The sequence below is a fragment of the Staurois parvus genome, unplaced genomic scaffold (assembly GCF_062004578.1).
Source record: "Staurois parvus isolate SC_StPar_1 unplaced genomic scaffold, SC_StPar_1.0 ptg000634l, whole genome shotgun sequence".
Classification (NCBI taxonomy): Eukaryota; Metazoa; Chordata; class Amphibia; order Anura; family Ranidae; genus Staurois; species Staurois parvus.
Genome location: NW_028318430.1, coordinates 13,280,036 through 13,305,466, shown reverse-complemented (window position 1 = coordinate 13,305,466; position 25,431 = coordinate 13,280,036). Strand labels below are relative to the sequence as shown.

At 39.9% G+C, this 25,431-nt stretch overlaps 1 protein-coding gene across 1 annotated transcript in view; it reads left to right on the top strand.

Moving 5' to 3' along the window:
- Window positions 1–25,431, top strand: part of COL4A2 (collagen type IV alpha 2 chain) — a 288,895-nt gene that overhangs the window by 175,033 nt on the left and 88,431 nt on the right. The window contains exons 16-25 of the mRNA XM_089693591.1: window positions 1,254–1,316; window positions 3,480–3,524; window positions 4,128–4,181; window positions 6,591–6,657; window positions 12,305–12,415; window positions 12,496–12,642; window positions 15,287–15,379; window positions 18,722–18,885; window positions 19,901–19,973; window positions 24,596–24,702. Coding sequence (XP_089549717.1) covers window positions 1,254–1,316; window positions 3,480–3,524; window positions 4,128–4,181; window positions 6,591–6,657; window positions 12,305–12,415; window positions 12,496–12,642; window positions 15,287–15,379; window positions 18,722–18,885; window positions 19,901–19,973; window positions 24,596–24,702 — 924 coding nt within the window. The remainder of the gene's footprint in view (window positions 1–1,253; window positions 1,317–3,479; window positions 3,525–4,127; window positions 4,182–6,590; window positions 6,658–12,304; window positions 12,416–12,495; window positions 12,643–15,286; window positions 15,380–18,721; window positions 18,886–19,900; window positions 19,974–24,595; window positions 24,703–25,431) is intronic.

The window sequence follows — 25,431 nt, the reverse complement described above, 5'->3', positions numbered from 1 at the left end:
AATGCAACATTACTGTTACATAGTTTTTACTCTGTCACATTCATCTGCAGATCAAACTGTGACCTTTGATCTGCATATGATATCACTTAGCAACCAAATAAGTAAAGAAATGAGTTTATATTTTACCCCTTAATGACCCCCATAGTTAACAATAATCAGCCCTAAATAACTTCTCTGTTAATGTTCAAACTTTTTTTCTATATTGATTTGTTAAAAAAAATAAGTGCAGTTTTTAGGGTTTTTTCTACATCTTTTTGTCTACAGATCGCATAAAAAATAGAATAATTTTGCAAGACAATATCTTCAAAAGAAGCCTTGTTTGTCCTAAAAAAGGAGTATATGTACTATTTGGTTTCTTTAGTTAAAAAAAAAGGTTATTGGCATATAAACAGGCCCATAGCAGAAATATGTACATTTTTCTGGTAGATGAGCTATGAGAGCTTGCTGTTGAGGCTACCACAAAACACTTTGTAAACTGAAAAAAAATATTTATACCATTCGCTTTTGTAGGACCAATATCAACATTACTCCCAAAAAAAATTTAATGCAACTGTTTTTTAATTTTTCCTAATTCAACAGTATTTTTTCATATATATTTAAAGTTTTTATTGGGTTTTAAAGGCAAACTTTTTGTTTTGTTTTGGACAGAGTGCAGAGGGATTAGAACACCTTTTATTGCTGTCTGTATCTCTGTTATGGAGATTCACCCTCTCTATTTGACAAGTTTACCATTAACATTGAAAGTGAAAGTAAAGGAAAATCACAAATTGTGGGTTGTCCCTAGAAAAATAAAGGGGGGAAATCTTCCAATGGGGACATTAGTTCTAGTGACCTGGAGGTCCCCAAGAGATTCCCTAAATTTGCTGGGAATTCCTCTCACTTTCTGTTTTGGTTATGGGACAGAAAGTGAAGGGAAATCTCCCCAATGAGAAAAAGATAGCAAAAGGGGGTTATAATCCTCCCTTATGCTATCCAAAATGGAAAAAAAAGTTTTGCTCTACTTTAAATATTCCTGTAGAAGTCCATAGAGAATACTTTTACTATATTATGTTTTTACATGAACTAGAACCCCGCCAATGTAAAATGCACTGCAAATATAGAGTAAAACAGATATCCGATGCAAATGATGATGAATGTAGATTACAGACACAGTAGACGTCAAGAAGCTGGCACAGTCCTGTTAATAACATTGGTATTGCTAATCAGGGAAATAAGTATGACTTCTTTGTCCTAAAATGTGCTTTACTTTGTAGGGTAAAGATGTTTTATCAGGAGAGCGTGGAGAAGAAGGTATTATGGGCTTCCCTGGAGCAAGGGTAAATTACAGCAATATAAAAGACTGACCAATACATACAGTATACAAACAATAGAAGCATTTTACCTGTCTTACACTCTGTGTTTGTACAAGCAATTGACATGTGCCTTTTACTACTTGTTTTCAAGGGTATTTCCACTTTCGAAGTCGAATTTGAGAAAACCCCACATTATATTTGTTTTGTGTTCCCATTCACACAGTATACCTAAAAAAAAATCTTAAGGAGAAGGTGTCATGGCTGATTCTAAGAATTTCTGAACAGTCTTACATTGTCTTTTCAGTTCACAGAGTGAGCTATACCTTATTAACATACAATGCAGGAGGGTAGTTTCTAAATTTTTAACACTTTGGCAGCACAGAGTTCAAATCTAGCTTACAGCAGATCATGAAGAATTGTGAACGCAGTAAAGAGATGGTTAGTTACGTTTTACTCCACAGATCACTTCTAGACATTACAAAGCAGGGAGAGCATATATGGAATTTTTAAGCAAGTAAAAAGGTAACCAGAAATTTTTAAATATTTTTTAAGGTATGCTCTGGTAATCATAATATGCAACAAATATAAAATAGGTGTTATCCCGATTTGGCTGCAAAAGCAGAAATACACAAAGAAATTTGTAACCAATTCTCTGGAACTTTGCTTCATATTTTCTGGGAACACTAAAACATTTGGTACCAAGTGAGAGACCAAATATTTAAATTGCCAATGTTGTCTTGGGAAAACTTCTGACTGCCTATTTCCCAACCGTCTAAGACCTCTTCCCAGTAAAAAATTTTAAAAAAATGTTGGTGCACTGAAATGCAGAAATAATATGCACTCTAGCTCTCTAGAAGCAAACCCTCACCTCCTAACTATGGTTCTCTACATTTATTGAACACAAAAGTGTGGAAGACCTAATGGTCTCTTTAAAAAAAACCAAGAGGACAATTTCAGTTCTATTGTTTAAAAGTTGCCAGCTCTCAAGACTACCATCCACCTCTTTCCCAGGGATAACAATATAGGTTCAAAGTTGATCTCAACTATAACCTGAGGTCCATTATTTAAAGTTTTCTATATAAATACCTTTTTAAGTCTTGCATAGAGTGAGTATGGTTGGAACTCCTGTTGAGTTTAAATTGCTGTCTATGACTCCACTGGGGAGATTCACTTTGTTGACTCCTTTTAGCGAAACTTAAATTGATGGGAATAACAAAATTGTACAGGTTCATCTAATAAGGACACTTGTTCAGGAGACAACTCTCTAAGAAAAGAATCTCTCTTACTTTTGAGACATTTATGTTCACTTGTTCTTGCATCTCCAGGACAGGAAGTAAAAAGAAATTTCCCCAATGGGACACACTTGGCACAAAATAAACTGCCAGGGGTTTAACTTTCATTATTTTATCCAAAGCTAAAACGAAACGTTTTAAGCAAATGATCTTTAAATCATACTTAATTTATATCTTTATCCCTTCAGACTAGATATGTTATCTTCTCTTTTCATTTTTTTTCTGCAAATGTTGACATTAATTTAAAAATGTAAAACATTGAATACACTGGCATCCCCTTAAAAACTGTTACTTTAAGATTCCTGGTAAATGTAACCTAATAAATAAAAGCATAAATTTGGCATTTGTGTTGTGAAAGTATTAGATGGAACTTCACTCACCCCCACCATCTTAACAGTTATCAAGGCCTATCCTCAATTCACATAAAGAAGGGGCATCAGGGAATAGGTGCAGTAGGAACACATGCAGGAGAGACACCTCTAGTAATCAGTAAAGATCGCTTGTATGTAGTCCTATGAAGGTTTTGTCACAGGTTAGTCTGCCGCTGTAGTTTCAGGATACAAGGGTACACTGTTCAGGATACACTGTTAACACAGTAAAGTGGTGCTCTGGTGACCTAAGTGACCAGGCAGCTTTGGGGAGCAAGGAGAAAGCAGCACGCTGGGATCAGTGGAGCACACCCAAAAGTGGAAGTTACAAAACAAAAATAGAATAAAAAATGTATTAGAAAATCACAGTAAGTGAACTAGGCTGTCAAGAAAGATGTGAAAAAAATGTGAAATATTGTTTATTTTGATGCCTGAGGTATACATTCAGATGCTTCTGTACCTCCACAAGCTGTATTTTATTTACTCAATGGAATTATGGATTTCATAATAATCTGATTTATTTCCAGGGACCTGCTGGGAATGATGGTGCACCTGGAGACAAAGGAGAAAATGTAAGTTAAACATGTTTTTTTAATCTCTATAGCTCTCCATTTAACAGTTTACAGCTCCATCACTGGTATAATGTCAGTGCCATTTTTTGTAGCATTGTATTGTGAGCCCAGGTTGACATGATGATGAACACCCTGGGGTGTGTCGGTGACGGCCTGAGCTCCTTGGGAAGTGGACCAATGCTGGAGGATAGAGGCAGATGGGGAGGGCATCACTGAAGTGTGAAGAATGAAGAGTGTATTCTACTTTCCAACCTTTTTTTTGTTTAAAAAACAGGGCATGGGAAAGAAAAAAAAAGCCAAGATGGGCTTTTAGATATGTAGCTAAAATAAATAAAGATAGATAGATAGATAGATAGATAGATAGATAGATAGATAGATAGAAGCTGGAAGGGAAGGCTATCAACTGATAATTATGAAAGCTTCACAGTTGCAACTACTGGAACCCCAAGTCAGAAATGCACCTGTCATCAGAGAATGTGGGTTATAAATACCCTTATGATAAGAACAGGGAGAAATACTATTGTGCTTAGTACCCCATTCAGACTAAGGTGTCTAGAAAGTATTGTTTTTTCAGCTCAGTCTTGTTTTATATATATTTAATAGGGATTGCCTGGACTCAACGGTAATCATGGAACACCTGGCTTTAAAGGACTGAAGGTAAAAAAAAATTTATGTATATATTATTATCCAGCAATATTTCTGTCCAGTCTCACTGTATGTGAATTAAACCATGCCAATAGACTTCAGTGCTGGTGAAGTTCTCAGCTTATCTTGTATAGTGCTCAGCTGAGAACATACATTTTACTTAGGCTCCACATTAATGTCCATCAGACTTCATGCAAATGGGCGCATTTTCCCGTGCAGCATAAGCACAATGCATAATTTTAGTGCCCGAGATGTCCTGGTGTTGCATACAGCCGCCCATAGACATGAATAGGTGAAGGCAGCTGTAAGTGCCGCTACTAGCATAAGGTAGTGCATGTGCACAGGCATAACATCCTGAAGTGTGCATTCGGAACATTATGTCTGTGCATGTGTGCTACTTTGCATTAATAGCAGCACAAAGTTGTATACACCCATTCATATTTATGGGCAACTGTATGCATCTTCATTTGGGGAACCAGAAATATGCAGTGTATTTATGCTGCATAACGTGCCCATGTTCAAGAAGCCAAAGGCAGTATTTGTTATATCTGTGTATAAAAACTAGTGGTGCACCGAAATGAAATTTCTGGACCGAAACCAAAACTGAAAATTCAGAATGGATAGTTTTTTTAAAAATATATATTTTTTATATATGATTGTATTATATTTGACTTTTAATTAATATCATGAACTTAAATTAATATGAATTTAAAAAATACAATCCAGTAACATAAAATACATATTATTGAAAGCAAAACACAAAAATTGGCCAGAAAATGAAACTTAAATAGAGATGCTTTTGCATTAAAGTCAGTAGGGGCATTTTTGCCTTGAAGTCAATAGGGGCATTTTTGCAATGAAATCAATAGGGGCATTTTTGCAATGAAGTCAATGGGATGTGATTTTGCATTGAAGTCAATGGGATGCAATTTTGCGTTGAAGTCAATAGGGGGTGTTTTGCATTAAAGAGAATGGGACATGATTCTGTATTGAAGTCAATGGGACGCGATTTTGGATTGAAATCAATAGGACGCGATTTTGCATTTAGGTCAATTATCATTATCAGCACTTTTTTTTCTATCAGCAAAATGCAGAAAACCCTATTTTGTTATTTATTAATAATTTTTGGCGGCCAATATATCGGTGCATCACTAATAAAAACACATCTTCGATTGTCACCAGCATCACAATGTAACCAGCACACACAATGAGATCTAATTATACACACCTATGTTAATCAGGTTTTATTGACTACAGATTGCTTCTTTGAATAGAAATAGTGATTGCAGAATTAATGATTGTAACCTATAACCTGCGTTCTAGGCAGAGCACATATGAACCAAACATTCTTTCAAAAAGGTAGTATTAGATAGGGGACTTCATTTGTATAAATGTGTACTCACTCCAGGGACTACTGTGTTTTATTGCAACCAATTAGGATCTTAAAGTCCAAATTTCAGCATTTTTAATTTTCACTACTTTGATTCATAGGATTTTTTGTGTCTTTGTTCCCAGTGTGTTGCCTAAATTGTAAAATACATTATTAGATTCTTCATACTAGGAGAACTGACTTTTAGAATCATAGTCAATGAGTACAGGCAGGTTATTATGAATGATTTAATTGGAATACCACATCAGCCCACGCAACTTCCACTGTGTCTCTGTGATTTATTATCAGGATGTACCACATCCCATGAAATCCTAATTCCATTTTAAAAGTTTATTGCTGCCTAGGGTAAAGAGACTTTTCAAAGGGAACTTTGCTTTGTGGGAATCCCCATCTGTTTTACAGACAAATCATAACTGACTAAACAAACAATTAGAACATTAGTCATGGGACTATCATCTGTTGCCTAAAGCTGCAGAGTTCCTGTTCTTTTCTTACAACTGACATTTCAGACAAAAATACAACTTGTACACTGCTCTAAAGAATCAGTAACTATTAACCCTTAGAACAAAGCATGCACTTAAAATGATTCACAGTCCATTATGTAAAAAAGATGTTAATTAGTGGTGTCAAGTATTTAAAGGCCATAAATATTTAATTTAAACTTTAGGTAAGTAAGTGTTTTATATCATTCATAGATAAATGTATGTAATCATTTCTACATTAGTGCAGAAACCAAAAAATGTAAAATGCAATTACATTTCTTATAAATCAGTTGCTCAAATCAATCACTTGCCATAACCGTCCTTCACTTAGACTGTTGAACCAGAGGTTAGCTGTCCATAAATTAGCTCTAGCAGCTTTCAAACTGCTTTCAGCTAGAAGAATAGCTAATATAAGGGTTGTCCCCCTGTCAAAAAGTATTTCGTTACTTGTTGAAAGTGAGAACTACTTTAAGTTTGTAGTGTATTTGTATTTGTATTTTACTGTCATGCATATTATAAAATCTTTTTTTCTGTGGCAAAATTGAATAGGGAGAACACGGTGAAAAAGGTGTTGCTGGACCACCAACCTATGTTACAAGTCTTACAGCTCAGAAAGGTAATTATTTTTAAAACATCAAGCATGCACAGATAATATTCCTTCATATCTACACCCATATAGGGCTGCTGCCTCATCTCTTTAAAAATTAACACATATAAATAACACAGTTTCTGTAGCTGATGAAGTTGGTGATTAAATTTCAACAAAATGACAATAAAATGTGCATTTCAGAGAAAAAACAAGGTAGCAGTAAAAAAGATAAGAGCGCACCCCTTAAATTAAAGCAAATATATATGAACACCTCTACCACTCCCAGTCTGCACTTACTCTTACACATCAGGTTCCAGAGATCCCAAGGTCCACAGGATGTTTCACATTATCTCCATGTATCATAAGATACTGTGAAAGTCCCATTTTGCTCAAACGTTGAACACCCAGTCCATATTGGATTTCAAGTCCAATAAACTGCTGCTTATATAATACACTCCTTCCAGGAGTCCCACAGTTATATAGAGTAAGATGTTACTTCCCTTATCTATACAGTTCCGATAGGAAAGGCCTGTTTCACATGGACTTCAGCTTGTACAAAAGCAGTGTGAACAGCAATCTTTGATAAAGCATTTGCAGAGCTTTGAGCAAGCTTTGTTGAAGCTTTTCAACTGCATTCAACTCCAGTTTGTAAATGTTAAATACAAAGCCTAATGGATGTGTTGGCTGTCACTTTAAACAAGCTGCTAGCAGGCTTCAGAACTTCTTAAAGCTTGTTGAAAGCCTGCTGAAAACTGCTAGCAGCTTGCTTAAAGTTGCAGTCAGCACCCCCTTTTGGATCTGTGTTCAGCATTTACGGACTGGAGTTGAATGGTACTTTAAAAGCGTCAACAAAACTTGCTGTTCACGCTGCTCTTATACATTTTGAAGCCCCTGTGAAACCATCCTTAGTAATGGGATCCAATCTGTAACTGTATTTTGTTGTCCACAGAGAATGTGTAATTCATATGTGTACAGTTTTAAGGGGGTAACCCTACCTATATATAGCAACATACTAACAAAGGATATGTTAAAAGTGAATTCTGGTGTATGTTATGCTATTTCCAAACACCCACAAAACAATGGGGTTACATTACTTAATATATATGCTGTTAAAGCTGAAATTTAGTGTGCATATTTTGGCGATACAGCACCAAACACATTAATTATGTGTAATGGGGTGTATTACCATTACCTGCAGGTGGCTACTTCTGACAAATTCATCCCTGAAGTGTCTCCTTTACATCCCCCAGATACTGTCCTGAGTGGCTGTCTTCCAGATCTGCTGTGAATTTTAACAGCAGCAGTAGCAGCAGCAGCTACTACAGAGATATTTGCACAGCTCGCCCACCTCCTCCTGCTTTCTGCATCATTCATATTGCTCATATTACTACACTATTGCATTGCATTCTTGAATGACAGGATCTCACTTGCCTATTCACAGAGCTCATACCCACTTGCCCATTTGCAGAACAGAGCAATTGTGTGATGATTGTAAGATGGGTTTTTTAAAATGCAAATCTTATTAAAAAATTAAGAGAATGTTTTGTATGATTTACTGAAAGAATTGAGAATATTTACTCAACAACTATGTGAATATTCCAATCATATGAAAAACATATACACTTGATTTAATATGCAAAGTGAACAGAAATTTGCACAAGATTGGATAATTGATGCAAACATTTACACATTTTTTAGTGAATAATCTCAATATTTTTCAAGTAAATCAGCCTTATTAGTTCTAAACCAGGGACTAAAAAGTGACCTGACATTTAAACCCACCTAATTATAAAGATAGTTATGTAATAAACTTAATATGAAAACATTTACCCAATGTCAATATTAAAGATAAGATTTTGTAACTCACCCTAAAATGTGCTTAAAGGAAATGTATAATGGCTGATTTTTTATGGTCAGTACTAAGATAATAACATTTTATAAAAAGTGTCTATGTTACCTTGAAATTTAAAAATCCATATATGTTTGGTTAGTCATATACTTGTTGGTAAATGTAGCCTGTACGGTATTTACTTTGTAGGTTTCTGCTAAATACATGGTGATCCTACCTGTTCCCTGTGGTTCCTGCTTAAAACTGACCACACCAAGCATGGAAGCAGATCCATACTGACATGGTCAGTTTGCATCCCTGAGATCCCTGCAAGGATATACAGAATGTCGTGCAGACATGCGCCTGTATCTCCTGTAGTCAGTTTTGTGCCATGCCCCCAGACCTACAATTAGGAGATACTAGATGTGCATTGCCCTGTATCTCCCATGACTTAGAGCTTTCACGCCCCCTCCAGCCCTACAATGTTGGTTCACAGAGGCTTCTAGAAGGAGCCTCTCTGTCCTAAGTACAATGCACATAGATGGGAAAGTATGTGTGTGTGACCCATCTGCATATATACATACCCTGCAATGGGCAGTCAGAAGACATCTAGCATACACAAATAGAAGTTTCCTGATCTGTCTGGAAGGATCCCCAGTTGAGCGTCTGTTCATGCTAAGCTGACTCTGGACCCATCCCGGCTTCATGGATGGGATGGTCACCTACTTGTTGTGTGGAGATACTCTGCCATATTGTGTTACCCTTTTCTTGGACTGAGGCCCACCTCCTCCACATTCCTAGCCTAAGACCCATTACCCAGAATGAACGAATGTCCAATCCAGTTGCATATTTAATGCTTAACTGCACACCTTCACTCCAGCACAACTTTTGTAATCACAGTCACATTATATTGCAGGTAACATTACATAATACAGCTCATTGAACAGAAGTCTACAGTGCAGAGCACTTTTTTTCCTTCTTATGACTTCCCATACAGTGGTCTCTCATGTGCAGAACACTCCAGTAGTTCACAGAAATGTTGCAGCACAGGCGGGGGGCAGTGGGATGAGGGGGGCCATGAGACACGAGGAGGGCAGTGGGACAGGAGGGGGGCAGTGGGACAGGTGGGAGGCAGTGGAACAGGAGGAGGGTAACAGGATAGGAAGGGGCAACGGGACAGGTGGGGGGCAGTGGGACAGGAGAGGGGCAACGGGACAGGAGATGGGAAGTGGGATGGGGCCATGGGACAAGAAGGGGCAGAAGGACAGGAGGGGGGGGGAGGACAGGAGAGGGGCAGAGGGCCAGGAGGGGGGCGGTGGGACAGGAGGGGAGAAACAAGGCAGGTGGGGGGACAGCGAGACGACAGGAGGGGGGGCAGTGGGAAAGGAAGGGGCAGCAGGTAAGGAGGGGGCAACGGGACAGGAGGTGAGCGGTGTGACAGGGCAATGTGATAGGGAGTAGCAGGATGGGGGCAGCGGGACAGGGGGAGGAGCAGCGAGACAGGTGGGAGGCAGGGGGACAGCAGGACATAAGGGGGACAGCATGATGGGGGGGAGCATGACAGGAGTCCTCCAAGCTCTTACCTGTCCAGCAGCGGCTCCTCCAGATGGTGTCAGGATCTGGTGCCAGGAGCAGTAGCTGAGCCTGTGTCCTATCTCCGGCAGCAGCTGCAACAAAGAATGAAGGGGCTATTTCACCCTGACCTCGTCCTCTTCTTCCTCCTCCTCCACAGGCCATCTGGTGGCACCCCCTGGCCTACCCACCTGGTGCAGCCTGGCCCACACTGCAGATCCTGACCAGAGCTTGCCTGACAGTGGGGCCCGGCTCCCGACTGCTCCTTGCTCACACTGGGGATCCACCCAACATTCTGCCCTCCTCTGCAGCTGGTCCCCCTACTTGTGTGCCGGCTGTTGCCCCCCCCCATGGTGACCCTGCTGCTCACACCCACATGTGTCCCTTCTGTCTGGGGGCAGCACCGCCCCCCTGTAAAATGCCGCCAAGGCAAATGCCTTGTTTGTCTCATGGTAGATATGGTCCTTTGGGGAGGGCTAGGTTTAGATAAGCAGGGGATCTGTCCACCGGTCCCCTGATGTTCAGAGCAGACAGATGATCCAGTTTCTGCAGAGTGAACACATACAGAGCCCGCTCTTCTCTACAGGCAGCCCAGTGTAAATGGACTCTGCTCTCCATTTACAACTGAGTGCCTTCCAATCCAATCCATCTAGATGGAAGGGGATAGATCCCCTTCCATTTTTTTTTTAGCCAAACAGATTGGATTGGAGATAGACGGGTTTAAATGGACACAAGTCCGTTTACATCCAGTAGTCCATAGGGATAAAAGGACTGTTCGATCAGGTCTACCTGAAAAACTTACAGGTGCACCTGACACATAGGTGACATATAGGAAGTAGGAATCCCACGCTGCAGGTGGCTGATAGCTTTGAACACTGACTCCCAGCATCAGGCATGAATTCAGTGTGAGATGGAGAAGAGCAACTGCAAGACCTGACAAGATTAGTCTAGCTGTAAGCTGCCCAGACATTCAGCTGGGGTCAGTGCAGGATTCTGCAATGTGTGAGGTGAAGAGGGATTGCTAGGACTTGCACATACATTTGCCGGCTTCTAGGGAATTGGAGATGGGAGAGGACAGCATACTGACTGATGTGTCAGGAAAGGCAATGCACATAGATAGGGAATGTACTTCCCTTCTCTGTGTGATATTAGAAACTTTTTGCCTACTTTCTAATCAGATAGACCCCCCCTTTTAGAAAGAGAGAGGCAAGGAAGGGTATGTATGAGACTATGCTGTTGTTGCAACGTGTTCACGTAGTCTTAAAAGCATAATTTCACCCAAAATAGGAAGTTCCACGTTAAGGCTTCCCCACCTTCTCTGCCATATTTGGCACATCATTTTGGGTGGGGAGGGGAGCGTTTACCTAGTTTTTGACATGTACCTTCTCCCACTTCCACTCAGATCGCCTAGTCCGAGTGGAAATTCTCCTCCCCACCTCCCTCCCCACTGTCTTCTGGGACACATCACAGGTCCCAGAAGACTGCAGGACCATTCACAAAGTGCAGCATGGCTCGCGCATGCGTAGTGGGCAGCCAGGTGTGAACCCGAAAGCAGCATAGCCGGCTGCCCACAGATAGAATGCCAGTGCCGGGAACCTTAAGGCTAGTGAAGAACTAGAACAGATGAGGATGGCACTGGAGCCCTGGACAAATACGTGTCCTTTTATCAACAGTCAGCAGCTACAGGATTTGCAGCTGCTCACCTTTACTTTTTTTCCAATGTGAACAGCTGCTTTAAGTCAGGCAAATATGAAAGGCTGCATATAAATAGTTTGCTGGGTGCATTCCTATTTTGAGTCACCATGTAGAGCTTTAAGCCCCTTTTCATGATCTTCAGGCTCCAGTTTTGCTGTAAAGCCTGGTGTTTACAGAACACTATTAAGCTGAAATTTGTACACACATGTGAATGAGTCAGAATGGCAACATGTGTCTTAACAGATGGCTCATTCTGTAGTTTCAATCAGCAAAGTAGGACAAAAGGCAGGCAACTGTGCTGTCTCATTAGCTAACCCATATGGCCAAAGGAATCCTTTGTCATATATTAAATCTTTATTTGTGTAAGAGAGTGTACATAGTAAAAAAAAAAAGATATAAATCAATAAAAATCTATACACATGAAAAAGAACTGAAAAATGTTTAAACAAAGTCTTGGTTTAAAGTAAGTATGCTAGTGCTCTAGTGATGAATTTAGGCAGGAAAGCTATGGATGAAAAACTAATCATAACTGATAACATTTCTAGCTGTAAAAATACATTTCTCCCAATTTGCTTACAGGAGAAACAGGAGATATAGGATTTCCTGGCAATGTTGGTCTTGATGGAGAAACTGGAGAGAAAGGAAGTCCTGGCCTTCCAGGTCTAATGGGATTACCCAGCCCTTTCACAGGTAATTTTGGTTGTGACATCATTGTATTGTGTTATTCATTCTTTTATTAAGTCACTGACTAAACATTCTTTTTTGTATAGGTCCTCCAGGATTTTCTGGATTAAAAGGTCAGCAAGGTCAAAAAGGTTATCAAGGAAACCCAGGATTACCTGCTTTTCAGACAGGAAGAGATGGAGAACCAGGAGATCCTGGTCTAAGAGGACCTCTTGGTTTCCCAGGGTATCCAGGTAAGGAGAGACAGAAACTTGCATCTGCAGACATTAGCTTCTCACTAAAAGTGAATTACTTTACATGTCGTGCCAGGAAAATCTTAAAGTGGTTCTAAAGGCAGAAGCTTTTTACTTCAATGCATAGAATGTGTGGTCAGCTCTCTGCCCCCCGTTCAACTCTCTCTGTTCTCTCTCTACCCACTGGACATGGAGGCAGCAGCAGGAGCCAGGAGCCATTGGCCTGCGAAGAGGGTGGGGGGCAAGACCGAGCTGCGGGGTGTGTTTCAATGGACACACAGAGCCCAGCTTGGAATTGAGTCCACATGCATAAGCTACTTGCTATGGGGGCACTTAGAAGGGGAGGGGAGCCAGAAGCGCCGGAGGGGGACCTCAGGAGAGAGGATCAGGGCTACTCTGTGCAAAACCATTGCACAGAGCAGGTAAGTGTAACATGTTTGTTATTTAAATTTTTTTGTTTTCTTTTGCAATCATTTAATCAATTTGTTTTCTTTTACAATCAATTAAAGGAAGTCTGTACTAAATATACAGTTATCATTGCTGACATATTCTGAAAATGCTCAGTATTCATGGTGATTACCTGACTTCAGTATGTCGGATGGCGGGCTGCCTCGCATTTGGCCATAGCAATCATCCAAGCCGATCCCCAACATAACAGTAACCTTCCAGGCAATAAAGCACTTTGCCTGATGGCTCTCCCTGATGTGTGGGTGGCAGGCAGAGACCGACCCTGATCCACCTTCCTCACTGTGTTCTTCATCCCCTTCACTCCAAGGGGGTTCCAGAAACTGGGCATCTTCTCCAGGCCTAACAGTCAAGGAACATCAGCAGAACTCATGCTCACATTCTTCAGAGCATCATGCTTACTAAATAATGGCACCATGAGGCAGGATATAGTTAATGATCTTTACTGAAGCCTCAATCAATCATGACTTCCATAGAACAACTCAGTGCAACCAGTCTCTTCAGTTCAGTTTAGTTCAGTTCAGTGCAAATGGGCTCTTGGTCCCAGGCCCTGCCAGTAGCCGCTCATGTCCCTGAAGTTAGATGGCCCTATGCTCCTCCTGACCCAGGAAGGGGGAAAGGAGGGCTACACCAGCTATATGGCTCCCTCTTCTCTCTTCTGGAACTAGGATGAGAAACCCCAGGGCAGGAGGGGGGAGAGCAGGAGAAATGCCAATGATGTTGCCTGTTCCTCTTCTTCTGCAGTCGCACCCACCTCCCTCCTAGGCCCTGCTTAGTTTCCCAGCCTTTTCCAAGGGGGGACCTCACTCTACCACTTGCCTGCATGTATTTTCAGAGGCACTGATCTGGAGTTAGTATGCACAGGAGTAAGGAGTTTTGACTTTACTCTGATTTGTTATTTGTTGGATTAGACCAGTGACTCATTTATAACATCAGAGGGTCTCTGATCTCTGCCAGGCAACTCTTCCAGAAGCAGATGTGCAGTGGCTGCCAGCATATTTATCTTTTACGACAACATAAATATTAATCTACTAATATAGTGGAGTCAGACCTATAACATCATTTTTTTTTATCAGCGGTTCATCTCCTCTCTTTCCTTTTCTTCTATCTTTGTCTATTTAAAGCACTATACACAGGATCAGAAAATCATATGAAAAATGTCGCTTTCAAAATGATCGTACGATAATCTAATTGTTAGTACACAGCAATCATCTGAAATTACTCGATGGACAATCACGAAAATTTTTGTCGTACAATAACAGATCGTCAATTTTCATTTAACCAGTTTAGTTTTTGCCCAAAATACAATACAAATACATTACATTTAAGTATGCACCGAAATTTCGGTGGCCGAAACGTTTCAGCTGAAAACACCCCTTTCAGCCATTGGCTGAAAAAAAGCACCGATACAGGTGATAAAAAAACCCCACTCAGTAGTTCTCAGCCTTACCTGAGAAACCATCGAACAATCCCGACGCTGGGCATAGAGATTAGTGAAGGAAAGATAGCCTCCACTCATCTCTATGCCCTTGGAGGACCGGAGCAATGTCACTTCCGGTTCCAGCCATTTTGTTTTTTAAAGCACTATATCAATGCTTTTTTTTATATCCAATGCTTTACATTGCAAAGGACAGATGTGGAGTCTTATTGACCCCATATCTCTCCATAAAGAGGACCTGTCACTAATTATTTCTATCACAAGGGATGCATGAATATCTTGTGATAAGAATAAAAGTGATTAAAAACATTTTTAAAGGGACAGTGCAAAAAAAACCCCATGAAATAAATTTTAAAAAAAGTTTAAAGTGCCCCCATCCCCTCATGCTGGCACGTAGTGGTGAACGCATACGTAGGCCATTTTCGGTTTCAGCACCAGAATTTTAATGTCGGTGCACCAATAATTACATTACTTCCTAATTTTTATTCTGAATTTCGTAACTTTAGTAATCTCTTCACTTTTGATATGAGACTAGCAAGTAAAAAATAAACAGACAATCATTTGTCCGATATTCTCAGCGTGTATACGGGGCTTTATCTCACTTATTAAATAAGTTGATTTGGCTCAAAGAAAAGAGGCAGTTTTACCTACACTTCCTTTAGCATTGGAAAAAACTAATTTTGGAATTGTATTCAAACTACAGCACATGGCTTCCATCACATGTTCATATTGCCTTTCTAGGTGGACGAATTGGAAGAAAAGGTGCTAAAGGATCCCCAGGAAATGATGGATCAGATGGATATCCTGGCTTTGCTGGTTCAAAAGGACTTAAAGGTGATTATATTTATATTAGTGGTATAAAATGTATGTCCAGTCAAAATATGTTTCCTTGATTTTGGATAGGGTAGGTAAGGGTTAGAACCCCTGTCAGATTGTTCCTGCTACCCAGAGGTCTGAGAGAATTACCCTGATTTTCTGCCCGGCTGACAATGTTTTATCAGACAGGAATTGATGGGAACGTTACAACAGCAACACAGACCAAAGAAAAAAATGTTTTTCTCTAGCTTAGAAGGGGAAGACTAAAACCCTTGTCAGATTTATATCTAGCTGTGTCCCTGATTTGTGCTAAAACCAAACAGGGTTTTAATCTTTCCCTACTCCATATAAAACTAAAAGAAACATGTTGGTTGGATATACACTTTAAATCATTTAAATGGGGCAATGAAATATTGATATGGTTACTGCAGTTAATGATTGTATTTGGCACATGGATAGGCATGTAAAGGCAAAACATTATATTTTAGTTTTTGCCAATTTTTAGGCCTCCTTCACACAGTTGTATGAAACTATACACCTGTGATTGCCTACACGGGAGTCCCATGCATCCACATGCGGGCAGTCCAATTCCTGTCAATTGGGATGCAGCAGCTTCAAGGACACAGCCGCTGCTCCCAATTTGATATCTATGCATGTGCGTGTGGGTGCATGTCCCCAAATGCAGACATTGTGAGTTCAGGGACATGCACCCACAATCACCTGTGCCTGCACAGATATCAAATTGGGAGTAGCACTTTTGTCCATGCAGCCACTCCGTACCAATTGATGTGAATAGTACTGCTTGTATGCAAATGCAAGGAACACCTGTACATTCCGTGGCCCTTCACATAGGCGTATGCCTTAGTATGCCCATGTGAATGTGGCCTTATTACTGTGGTTGTCCTCGCCGGAGAGATTTTCCTACTAAACACTGTCACTGAAACTGAGGAAACTGCTAAATTGAAAAGTCCTCATGGGAATAAGAGGTGAAGGAAAATCTTCCAATGGGGAAAAATATTCTGCTGACAACTGTTTAGGCCTCATGTACATAGAACGTGACAAAAAAGTCTCCTAAAAGCTGTTGTCTTTGTAGCAGCGTTTTTGCAGAAAAACCGCCTGATGCTTGTAAGTATCTAATGCTTTTACAATTGTTTAGGCACGTTTACAAGTGTCAAGTGCTTGGTTGTTAATTCATTTAATTGGCCAGAATGAAAATTTATTCTGGCCATTGAAATGAATTAATGCTCAAGCAATAAACGCGTCTAGCGTTTAGCCACGTTTAGGCGCATTAGGCCGTGTCAAGAGTTTTTGGAGCCACACTGCTCTTCCTGGATGCACTGGACCTGGGTTTTTTTTCCTGCTGGTAAATGCTACTGCTACTAAAAGCTTCTAAAAGTCTATGTGTGCATGGTCACATAGGATGACATGGAGGGCCGTTTGGAAGGAGTAAAAAAAAATGCCTGAAGCTCTTAAAAGTGGCTGTAAAAACACCCTGTGTGTATGAGGCCTTAAAATGTGAATTTACATCACTACCCTCACTTTAGGCAGATTTCCTCCCACTTCTTGTTGCTTCCCTAGAACCATTTCAAAATAACAATGAAGATGCAGCAAAAAGGCACTTATTCTATATTATACAAAACAAAGGCAGTAAGAGGCACTTATACTAAGGTATAATGCAAATTAAAATGGTTGTAACCATGGGCTTTGATGCATTCATAAGCGTGTCATCTAAAAACATATATAATTGTATAGGTAAAAGAATAGATAGCTCTTCTATACAGCTTTTAGAGCCTAATTCGAAGGTTTTTGGACTTGTGTTGATGGTATTATTTTGACATTATTTGGGATCACTGCGACCATTCAGAATTTACTGACAGGTGCATTTAACCTGCAGATTACCTTCTTTTCTTTTGAACTGTATTTGATCTGCTTAATGCAGATTTTGCATTCCCATAGACTTGTATGGAGGTGCAAAAGCAAACAAAAACCTTTCAACATAGGCTCTAAGTTTGATGCCAACCTGCCTAAGCACTGCACATGTCATATTTTAAGGATAAGTTCACCTTTCTAGAAAAATAAATCATTTCACATATTTTTACAGGAAACAAATTAGCAATTATTGTTTTTTTCTGTAGGCAGATGAAAAGCATTGCACCCCAGATCAGTAGATCACTGGTGCAATGTCAGACTTCTGCAGACAAGCCCTGCAGCTTTCAGCCTGTACCATGTGGGTTTCCAGCTACAAAGCTACACGGCTTGTGTATAAAGTAAAAGGGTGCTCATCAGTGCCCTTGCAGTTTATTCTGAACTTCAAGCCATCTGCCGCAGTGGTATTTGTAGTTCATTCGTTCACAGGAATCTGTGAATGAATGGGGCGGCTGTGTGGGCAAAGCCCCACATGGATGCACCCTTTTAAAAAAGTGACAGCCGGTGTGAGGAGACAAACCCCCAGCCCGCTGTCACACTGAGGGGGGATCGGGGGAAGAGGTGGCAGAAGCTAGAACATGTAACATGCTCCAAAGTGAATTTATCCCCTAAAGGTTAAAGTGTATATATAAATAAACTTTTTTATAACCTCAGGAGACTTTCCAAAATGCCCAGAATGCACTGAAAAACAGTAAAAAATTAACTATTTCAGACATTTTGAGAGAAATAGAGAGAGCAGAAGCAGAGAGAGCAGTATTTATTGAGATTAGCTGTCTTTTTTTTGTGGTGTTGATGTGTTCCAGCTCATTTCTGTGCAGAAATTATTGCAGCAGTGTCTAACATATTTTCTTTCATGGGAAACCTCAAAGTATGGTGCACCAGGTCCATTTGAGTACCGGGAAAACATTTTGCATGCATTTTTAATGATGAAAAAAGGCTCTGGATGGCATCTGGAAATGGAAGAGTTAAAAAAAATGTTCAAACGCAAATCCTTATAAACGCAGTTAGCCGCATTTAGCCATGTTTAGCCACGTTTACACGCGTTTGGCATTTGAAACGCTGATAAAATCTACTCCTGAACGCAAGTTTTCTGCATTCAAAAAAGACTGTAAACTCAACTGCCTGTAAACAACAATGTGTACATGGACATATAGGAAAACATTAGGGAGAGCTCAGGGACTGCTGAATAAAAACTCTGAACAGCTATTAAACGTGAGTTTATCAGCTGCAGTGTATATGAGCCCTAACAGAGGCTGACAACGTATAGCACATAAATGTCACATTAAAACTTCCTGTTACAAATAGATTTTATTGATGATAAATCCTGTATACATTACAGTGTGCCTTTAATACTTTTTTGCTGCTAATAGATTCATGATTTTGTATTGTAGATTGCTGTGTGCTCTTTGCCTTCACGCTTTACATATATTCCAGGTGAACAGGGAGAATGCAAATGCACGGCTGGTGATGAAACTACAATGGGACCTGCTGGGGATCCAGGCCCCGTAGGCTTTTCTGGCCTTCCTGGTGAAGTTGGTTCTAAAGGTGAAAAAGGAGACAGAGGAGGCCCTGGTATTCCGGGTACACCTGGTGTTAAGGTGAAACATTTCATTTGATGTTATATAATCTGTTTTCTAAATCAAGTTTATATCGTTAAAGAAATTGTTAGTCAAAAGTAGTCTTTCAAAGACATATGTGTATTTTCAAAAATATGTCAACAGAATTGCCATATCAAGGCATGTGCCCAAAATAATTATGGATCCAGTACATACTAGACTGTCTTTATTAAGCAACCCAGTTGTGAAATTTGTTACATGCATCAGTTATATCAATAACATATATCATAGTACTGCTAGCAAAGTGAAACAAATAAATGCTTGGTCTTAAAGTATGGCTGTCACAATGAACCTTACTATGACCTGGATCCCTCCAACAACATATGATATTAGGATCCTTGGTATCAGAAAACAAATGCTGTTATCATTATAAGCTTCAAGCTTGCTTTTACAGTCACTATATATACTCTCTCACATATGGGCCACATTTCCAACTACTGCCAAGTTGAGCCACCAGCAAAGTGTGAGTATGGTGGCCAAGGTACAAAAACACTTTGGCTGTCTTTTTCCTCATTTGGGAAATTTACCCACACTTCCTGTTTAACTAGGCAAGCACAGGGGTGTGAGGGAATATCTCCCCAGTGGGGATATCTTCCAAGTGGGGCCACAATTATATTTTTCACCCCCCCCCCTTCCTAGGTATACCTTAGCATCACCTACTCACGCTGTTGACACATTGTTTTTTTAAATCCCCTTATCAAATTAGTAGATGTCAGTAGGATGCATGTTTCCTGATCTTGATTCTTTTTGAGCAAATGTCTCTTACATTTTTTTTGGGGGGGGGGGATTTTGTTCTATACTAAAAATAAAAGGTATATGGTCTAATAAAATAGCCCAGGAAATGTCAAAACCTTGGCAATGAAGCATTACAGTGTTGGCTGTAAAGAAGGAAATACTGTATATCCATCTACATGTCATGTCACGTAATGAAAAGTGGATCATTTGAACATATCTTTAAGAAACCATTTTGTAAGTAACTGATATTATCTGATCAAAGGGACTCCCAGGCTTTAATGGTCTTCCTGGTTCTGTGGGAGAGAAAGGAAACATAGTGGTCGCCACCGAAAAAGGTAATTCTTCCTTTCAAAATTCTCTGTACCTTAATAAACGAACCTTAATAGTTATTTTGACAATTTAATTTAAATGTCTCATTAATTCTTACTTAATCTCCTTTCATGTTGTGAATGCTACATCTCCGCTAGCCATCTAATTTTGCAAATTCCTGGATTCCCTGCATGATTTTCAGTTCTGTCACTGGCTGTGTCCACGGGACACAGCCGATGACATATCACTACACAGGCCCATTGCCAGTGTTGTGACCGCTGTGACCAATCACAGCAGATCACATGTCAATTGTATACAATGGATGGCTTCCTGCCATGCCATCCATTGTATACAATTGCGTTGTTAGCTGTGATTGGTCAAAGCAGTCACATGAGTCACATGATACAGACAGGGCCATTAACAGCCCATCTATATCATGTGATCAGCTCTGCCCAATCACAGCTAATCACAGCAAAAGACTGAATTAATCAGTTTCATTCATAATGTGTTAAAAAAAAGAAATCCTGATCAGAGTAGTTCAATGTTATTAAAGTAACATTGTATTGCTTTGGTCACAGTGTGTTGAAAAAAAAAAAAGGAAAAAAAAAGAAAAAATAATGTAATAAAAAAATTTTAAAAAATAGAAACATTTGGAAAAAAAATACACTTATTATTATTTTTACTAAAGAAATGTAGCAGAATACATTTTGACCTAAATTTATGGAGAAGTGTTATTTATTTGCAAAATGTTATAACAGAAATGAAGGAAAGTGCTTTCTTTTTCAAAAGTTTTTTCTTTTATTTAGTAAAAAATAAAAAACTCAGTGGTAATTAAATACCACCAAAAGAAATCTCTATTTATGTGAAAAAAATTATAAAAATTTCATATGAGTACAGTGTTGCATGATCACGCAATTGTCATTCAAAGTGTGACAGCGCTGAAAGCTAAAAATTGGCCTGGGCAGGAAGGGGGTATAAGTGCCCGGTATGGAAGTGGTTAAAGAATGAAATTAGAAACCGCTGCACTTTTGACAGCTGCAGATAGATCAGTTCTTTCAGATCAGTGCTTGGAGCCAATCAGATTTGTTCACCCATCTCTTCAGCTGGTGAACAGTTAAACAAACACCAATGAATTAAAGCCCATTAGTATCCAAACTAAAAAAGATACAGGCTTGTAGCATTGTTTTACAAGCTTCATTTGTCCATTATCATTCCTTACAGTTCTGTTTTTACTCCCAGCACCACCCACAAATCTACTCGTCAGCAAGGCTTGTTGATTGGTGTGCTGTTGTGCTGCCATGTCTACCACTGTACAGATACAACTGTTCTGACACAGAGAGCTGCAATACTTCCATGCAGCCTGTTCTACAGATATGTACCTGGCGCTAGAAGAAGCAATGGGACTGGGCAGTGGAAGCTCGTAAAACAATGCTACGAATAAATGTTGTCACCATAGAATAGGATATGTCTGTTGATATGCCTTTTGGAAGGGACAGACTGACCATTTGGAAACTCAGGCACTGCCCAAGGGCCGGGGGTCAGTAGGGGGCCCCATGAGATGCCCCTGGTACCTTTTTCATAGGCTTTTTTGAGTTTGGGCAAGGACACAAGAGCCCCAGGATCCTCTATTGCCCGGGGGGCCCCATGAGTTGTCAGTCTGCCCCTGCCTTTTGGTATGATTGGCTTTTACAATAAGACATATGTAGCACCCTCCTAGTTAGGTGCTAGCATTAGGTAAATTTAGTTCTGGGCTCACTGTAAGCAGTGTGGCTGTTTGTGATTGTTTAACTCTGTATTTCGCAGGGTGCAGGTTTGATTGCCTCTCTTGCATTCCAGAATTCTCTGGGTGGTTCTGGAACACAGATGTGGAGAAAGGCGAATGGGCAGCATGAATACTTATACTGTCTCAGACAATCCCTGTGGGAGGGTGCACAGATAGTTGTTGGTACGGTGTATAAATAGTCTGATACTCGGAATTGTTTTGTCCCTGAGGAGGAGATCACAGCCTAGCGGAGTTGTCTTGCCACCTGGGCAAGCCTGCCATGTGTTGCTGTATATTAACCCCTTGACAGCAACATAACACAAATATGTGCCCTCACAGAACTGGGCTTTTTTCCATGCGGCCGCATATTTGCGTACTTGTCTTTGTGCTGGCGTGCTCCCAGCACAAAGACCGCTGTATCACTGAGAGCACTGAATCCCGTTCTAACGATCGGGACCCGGGACTCCCGATTCTGGGTCACACAATTGCTGTGATAGTCTCTGTTCGGCTATCACAGTGATCAGTCACTGTACAGCCTGGCCCCCTTATTTTTTTCTCTCTCTGTGAATAAAGGAGAGAGATACATTGTATCTCTTTAACTCCTGGCATAGAGGGGAAAAAAATGTTTGTAGAAAAAAAAGAAAAATAAATAAATATGAAAAAATAAAGAAAAAATACCTAGATCAAGGTTTGATCTAGTTCAGTGCCAGGGTTAGGGTCAAGGTCAGGGTCAAAGGTTAAGGCCAAAAGGTCAGGATCAAAGGTCAGGATTTAAAAAAAAATTTGGTATCAGTGTCAATGTCAGTGTCAGTGTGTTTTAGGTAAAAAAAAAGACAAAAATAAAATGCACACTATTGATTCTGGGCTATACTACGGGTACAAACAACAAATAACATACACATATATGGTATCACTGCGATTGTCAAGAGCTGGAGAATTTATTTTGGGTTGTTCTTTGGTGGTAGGTTATGGTAGTAACAGGAAACACACAGCTAAATATATAAAAAATATTTTTTATTACTATTTTGGGCTAGTTTTCCTTTGATAATAAAAAAAAATCAGGAGATATCCATTACCATTTACTACCTAATAAAAGCCCAATTTGTCCTTTAAAATACAAGGTATAATTCACCTGGATGTACAAAGTAGTTGTGATTATATGTACGGTTTTACTAACACATGTCAACATTGCAAAATTGTGCTTAGGCATTTAGATTTGTTTTACCCTTAGGCATGAAGGGGTTAAGGTACCAGCTGGGCTTGGTGGGGGGCTGGTTGTTGCTAAAAGTTGCTGAATCTGACTGAGGGACCTGTTGTCTGGGGATCTAGTCTGGTGTCACAGGGAGAAGGTGTCCGGGGGGGTATTGAAAGTACATAGCCAATCATTTGAGGACATTTGTGAGTGCACACTGGTGTGGGAGATCCTAAGGACTGTTACTGTTGCCACCCCTATGGTGCTAAAGAGTCAGCTGTGTTCAAAGGGGACATTGTGTTTGGTGTCCTGAAGAGCTCAGTCTATATCATTCCTTGTGAAAGGACGCTGCTATGATTTCTCAAGTTGCTACTACAAGGCTTAGTCCACCATTTGCTAGTGCAAGGACTTGGTTCATAGTTCTACAGAAGAAGAGTGTCCTAGTTTTGGAGTATCCCGCTCAGTTCCCTATCCCTATGCAAGTTACCCAAACATAAAAATATTGAAAAGGAAATACTTATGGACTGTTCACTGAGCCAAAAGAGTGACCAAGTGCCTGGCTGCGGGGCAGCTATTGAGAAAAGAACCCTGAGCATCTTTCCAGCGGCTTTTACGGGGGTAGAGCTACACATAAAAAGAAAGAGGATTAAAGTTTTTAACATTACAGGTACATGTGAAAACACATACAACATATAAATAAATAAATATGCAGAGCTAAAAGATATATATCATGAAATGAAACCAGTAATGATATGGAAGTAAGAACATTACAATTGGTGTAGCAATATTACGTCTATGAGTGACATGACTAGGGTCCCATAATAGTATTCATAAGTCCAAAAAATGGTGATGTCCATATAAACCGGTACTTAGTGCTTCATAACTTATAGTATAAGTGCCAGAATCTGGTAAAGTGATGCACTTACCAGAAGTACATATAATATGAGCATTATATGTAAATCCTTATGGTGGAGTCATCGGGATCTGGTCCGGTTAATTAAATGATTAATATTTGATTGCGCTCACATTTACCTCTTATACATACAACATATACACCTTCAGTGTAGATACACTTATATTGCAGTCAATTCAGCCCCAGGCCCTCCCTGACAATCTTATACTCACCTGTCCCCTATCCAGGTAGGAGATGAAGTGGGATCAGCATATAATCAGAATACTTGTAGTGTATTGCATCTCCTTCTCTTAGGCTGGGTTCACATCAGAATCTATCATGTTTGTTGCATTGTGCGGTTTTCATTATTTGAGCACTTTAAGTATACAGTACTTTTTCTGAATGCAAAGCACTGAAGTAAACAACTTATCTGGTGTGTGCAGGTCCTATTAAAACAACATATTTTATCTTTTCTGTGCACTTTCTTGCATGTGAAAATGAAGCAAAATGCATGGCACTGCATGCAGAGTGAACAAGCCTTTAGAGCTCAAGTCAGAGAATTACACTTCTATGTTATGCTGTGTTGAAAAGGACTAGGCAGGCTCTTATGAGTCCACTTAAACCCATATATTTACACTAACATAGAACAATGGGTAAAATCACAAGTTAATATTGTGTATTCCGCTTATCTCAACCTCTACAAAAGGAATGTATTGTCTTTTTTTTTTCATTTAAAAAGAAAATTCATAACACCATTATAAACTACATTTCAAAAAGTAACCACTGACTATTGTATCTGCAGGTGTAAAAGGTGAGGAAGGAACCCCTGGCACCCCAGGTTCTGCAGGACTTGAAGGATTTTCAGGAAAGGATGGACTATTTGGTATTCCTGGCTCCCTGGGTCTTCCTGTAAGTAGACTTATATGATTAACTAGAAAAGCTACAATTTCTTGGGAAATCGTGTGAAGTGTTCTTGCCTCCACCAGTAGTCTACAACTGGAGTGGGCGGAGTTACTGGGTGGAGTGGCTTGTCACTCTGCTGCCTGCTCACACACCTGGGTTCCTATGGCAACTCACTCTACAGCAAGGGCAGAGAAGAGCGGTTAAAAACAAACTGCTCCAACTTGCTCACTTCACTGGCGGGTGCCATCTTCAAACGGTTGTAGTTTAAAAATGATAAATCCTACACCGAAGACCTACATTTTGGTGCATAGTATGTCTCTGAAATATTAAAAATGAAGGCACAGTCACAGTTTAGATATTGCCCTTCAAATTTAAGGTGGCTAGTGTGGAGTTTCAATGAATGTCAATGGGCGGCATGAGTTGTAAACAAATGGTCATATTGTGAAAACTATCAGGACTATGGCTTAGCCGTGGACATTTTTAGTGGCAGCAGGAATAGCTGAACGTTTTGATATAAGATTTGTGTAGGTGGGCTTGAAAATGAGGGAGTGATGGCAGTTTAGAAATCATGTCCTGATTTTTCAGCTCACACTCTAGCTTTTGTCAGCTCCCACTCTAGTTTTGAACATTCCGCCATTCATTCCTATGGGACCAATTTCACCACAAAAATGGCAATATTTAGTGAACCATTTGGTGAAACGTTCCACAAAGTAATAGCACACCAATCGGGAACAA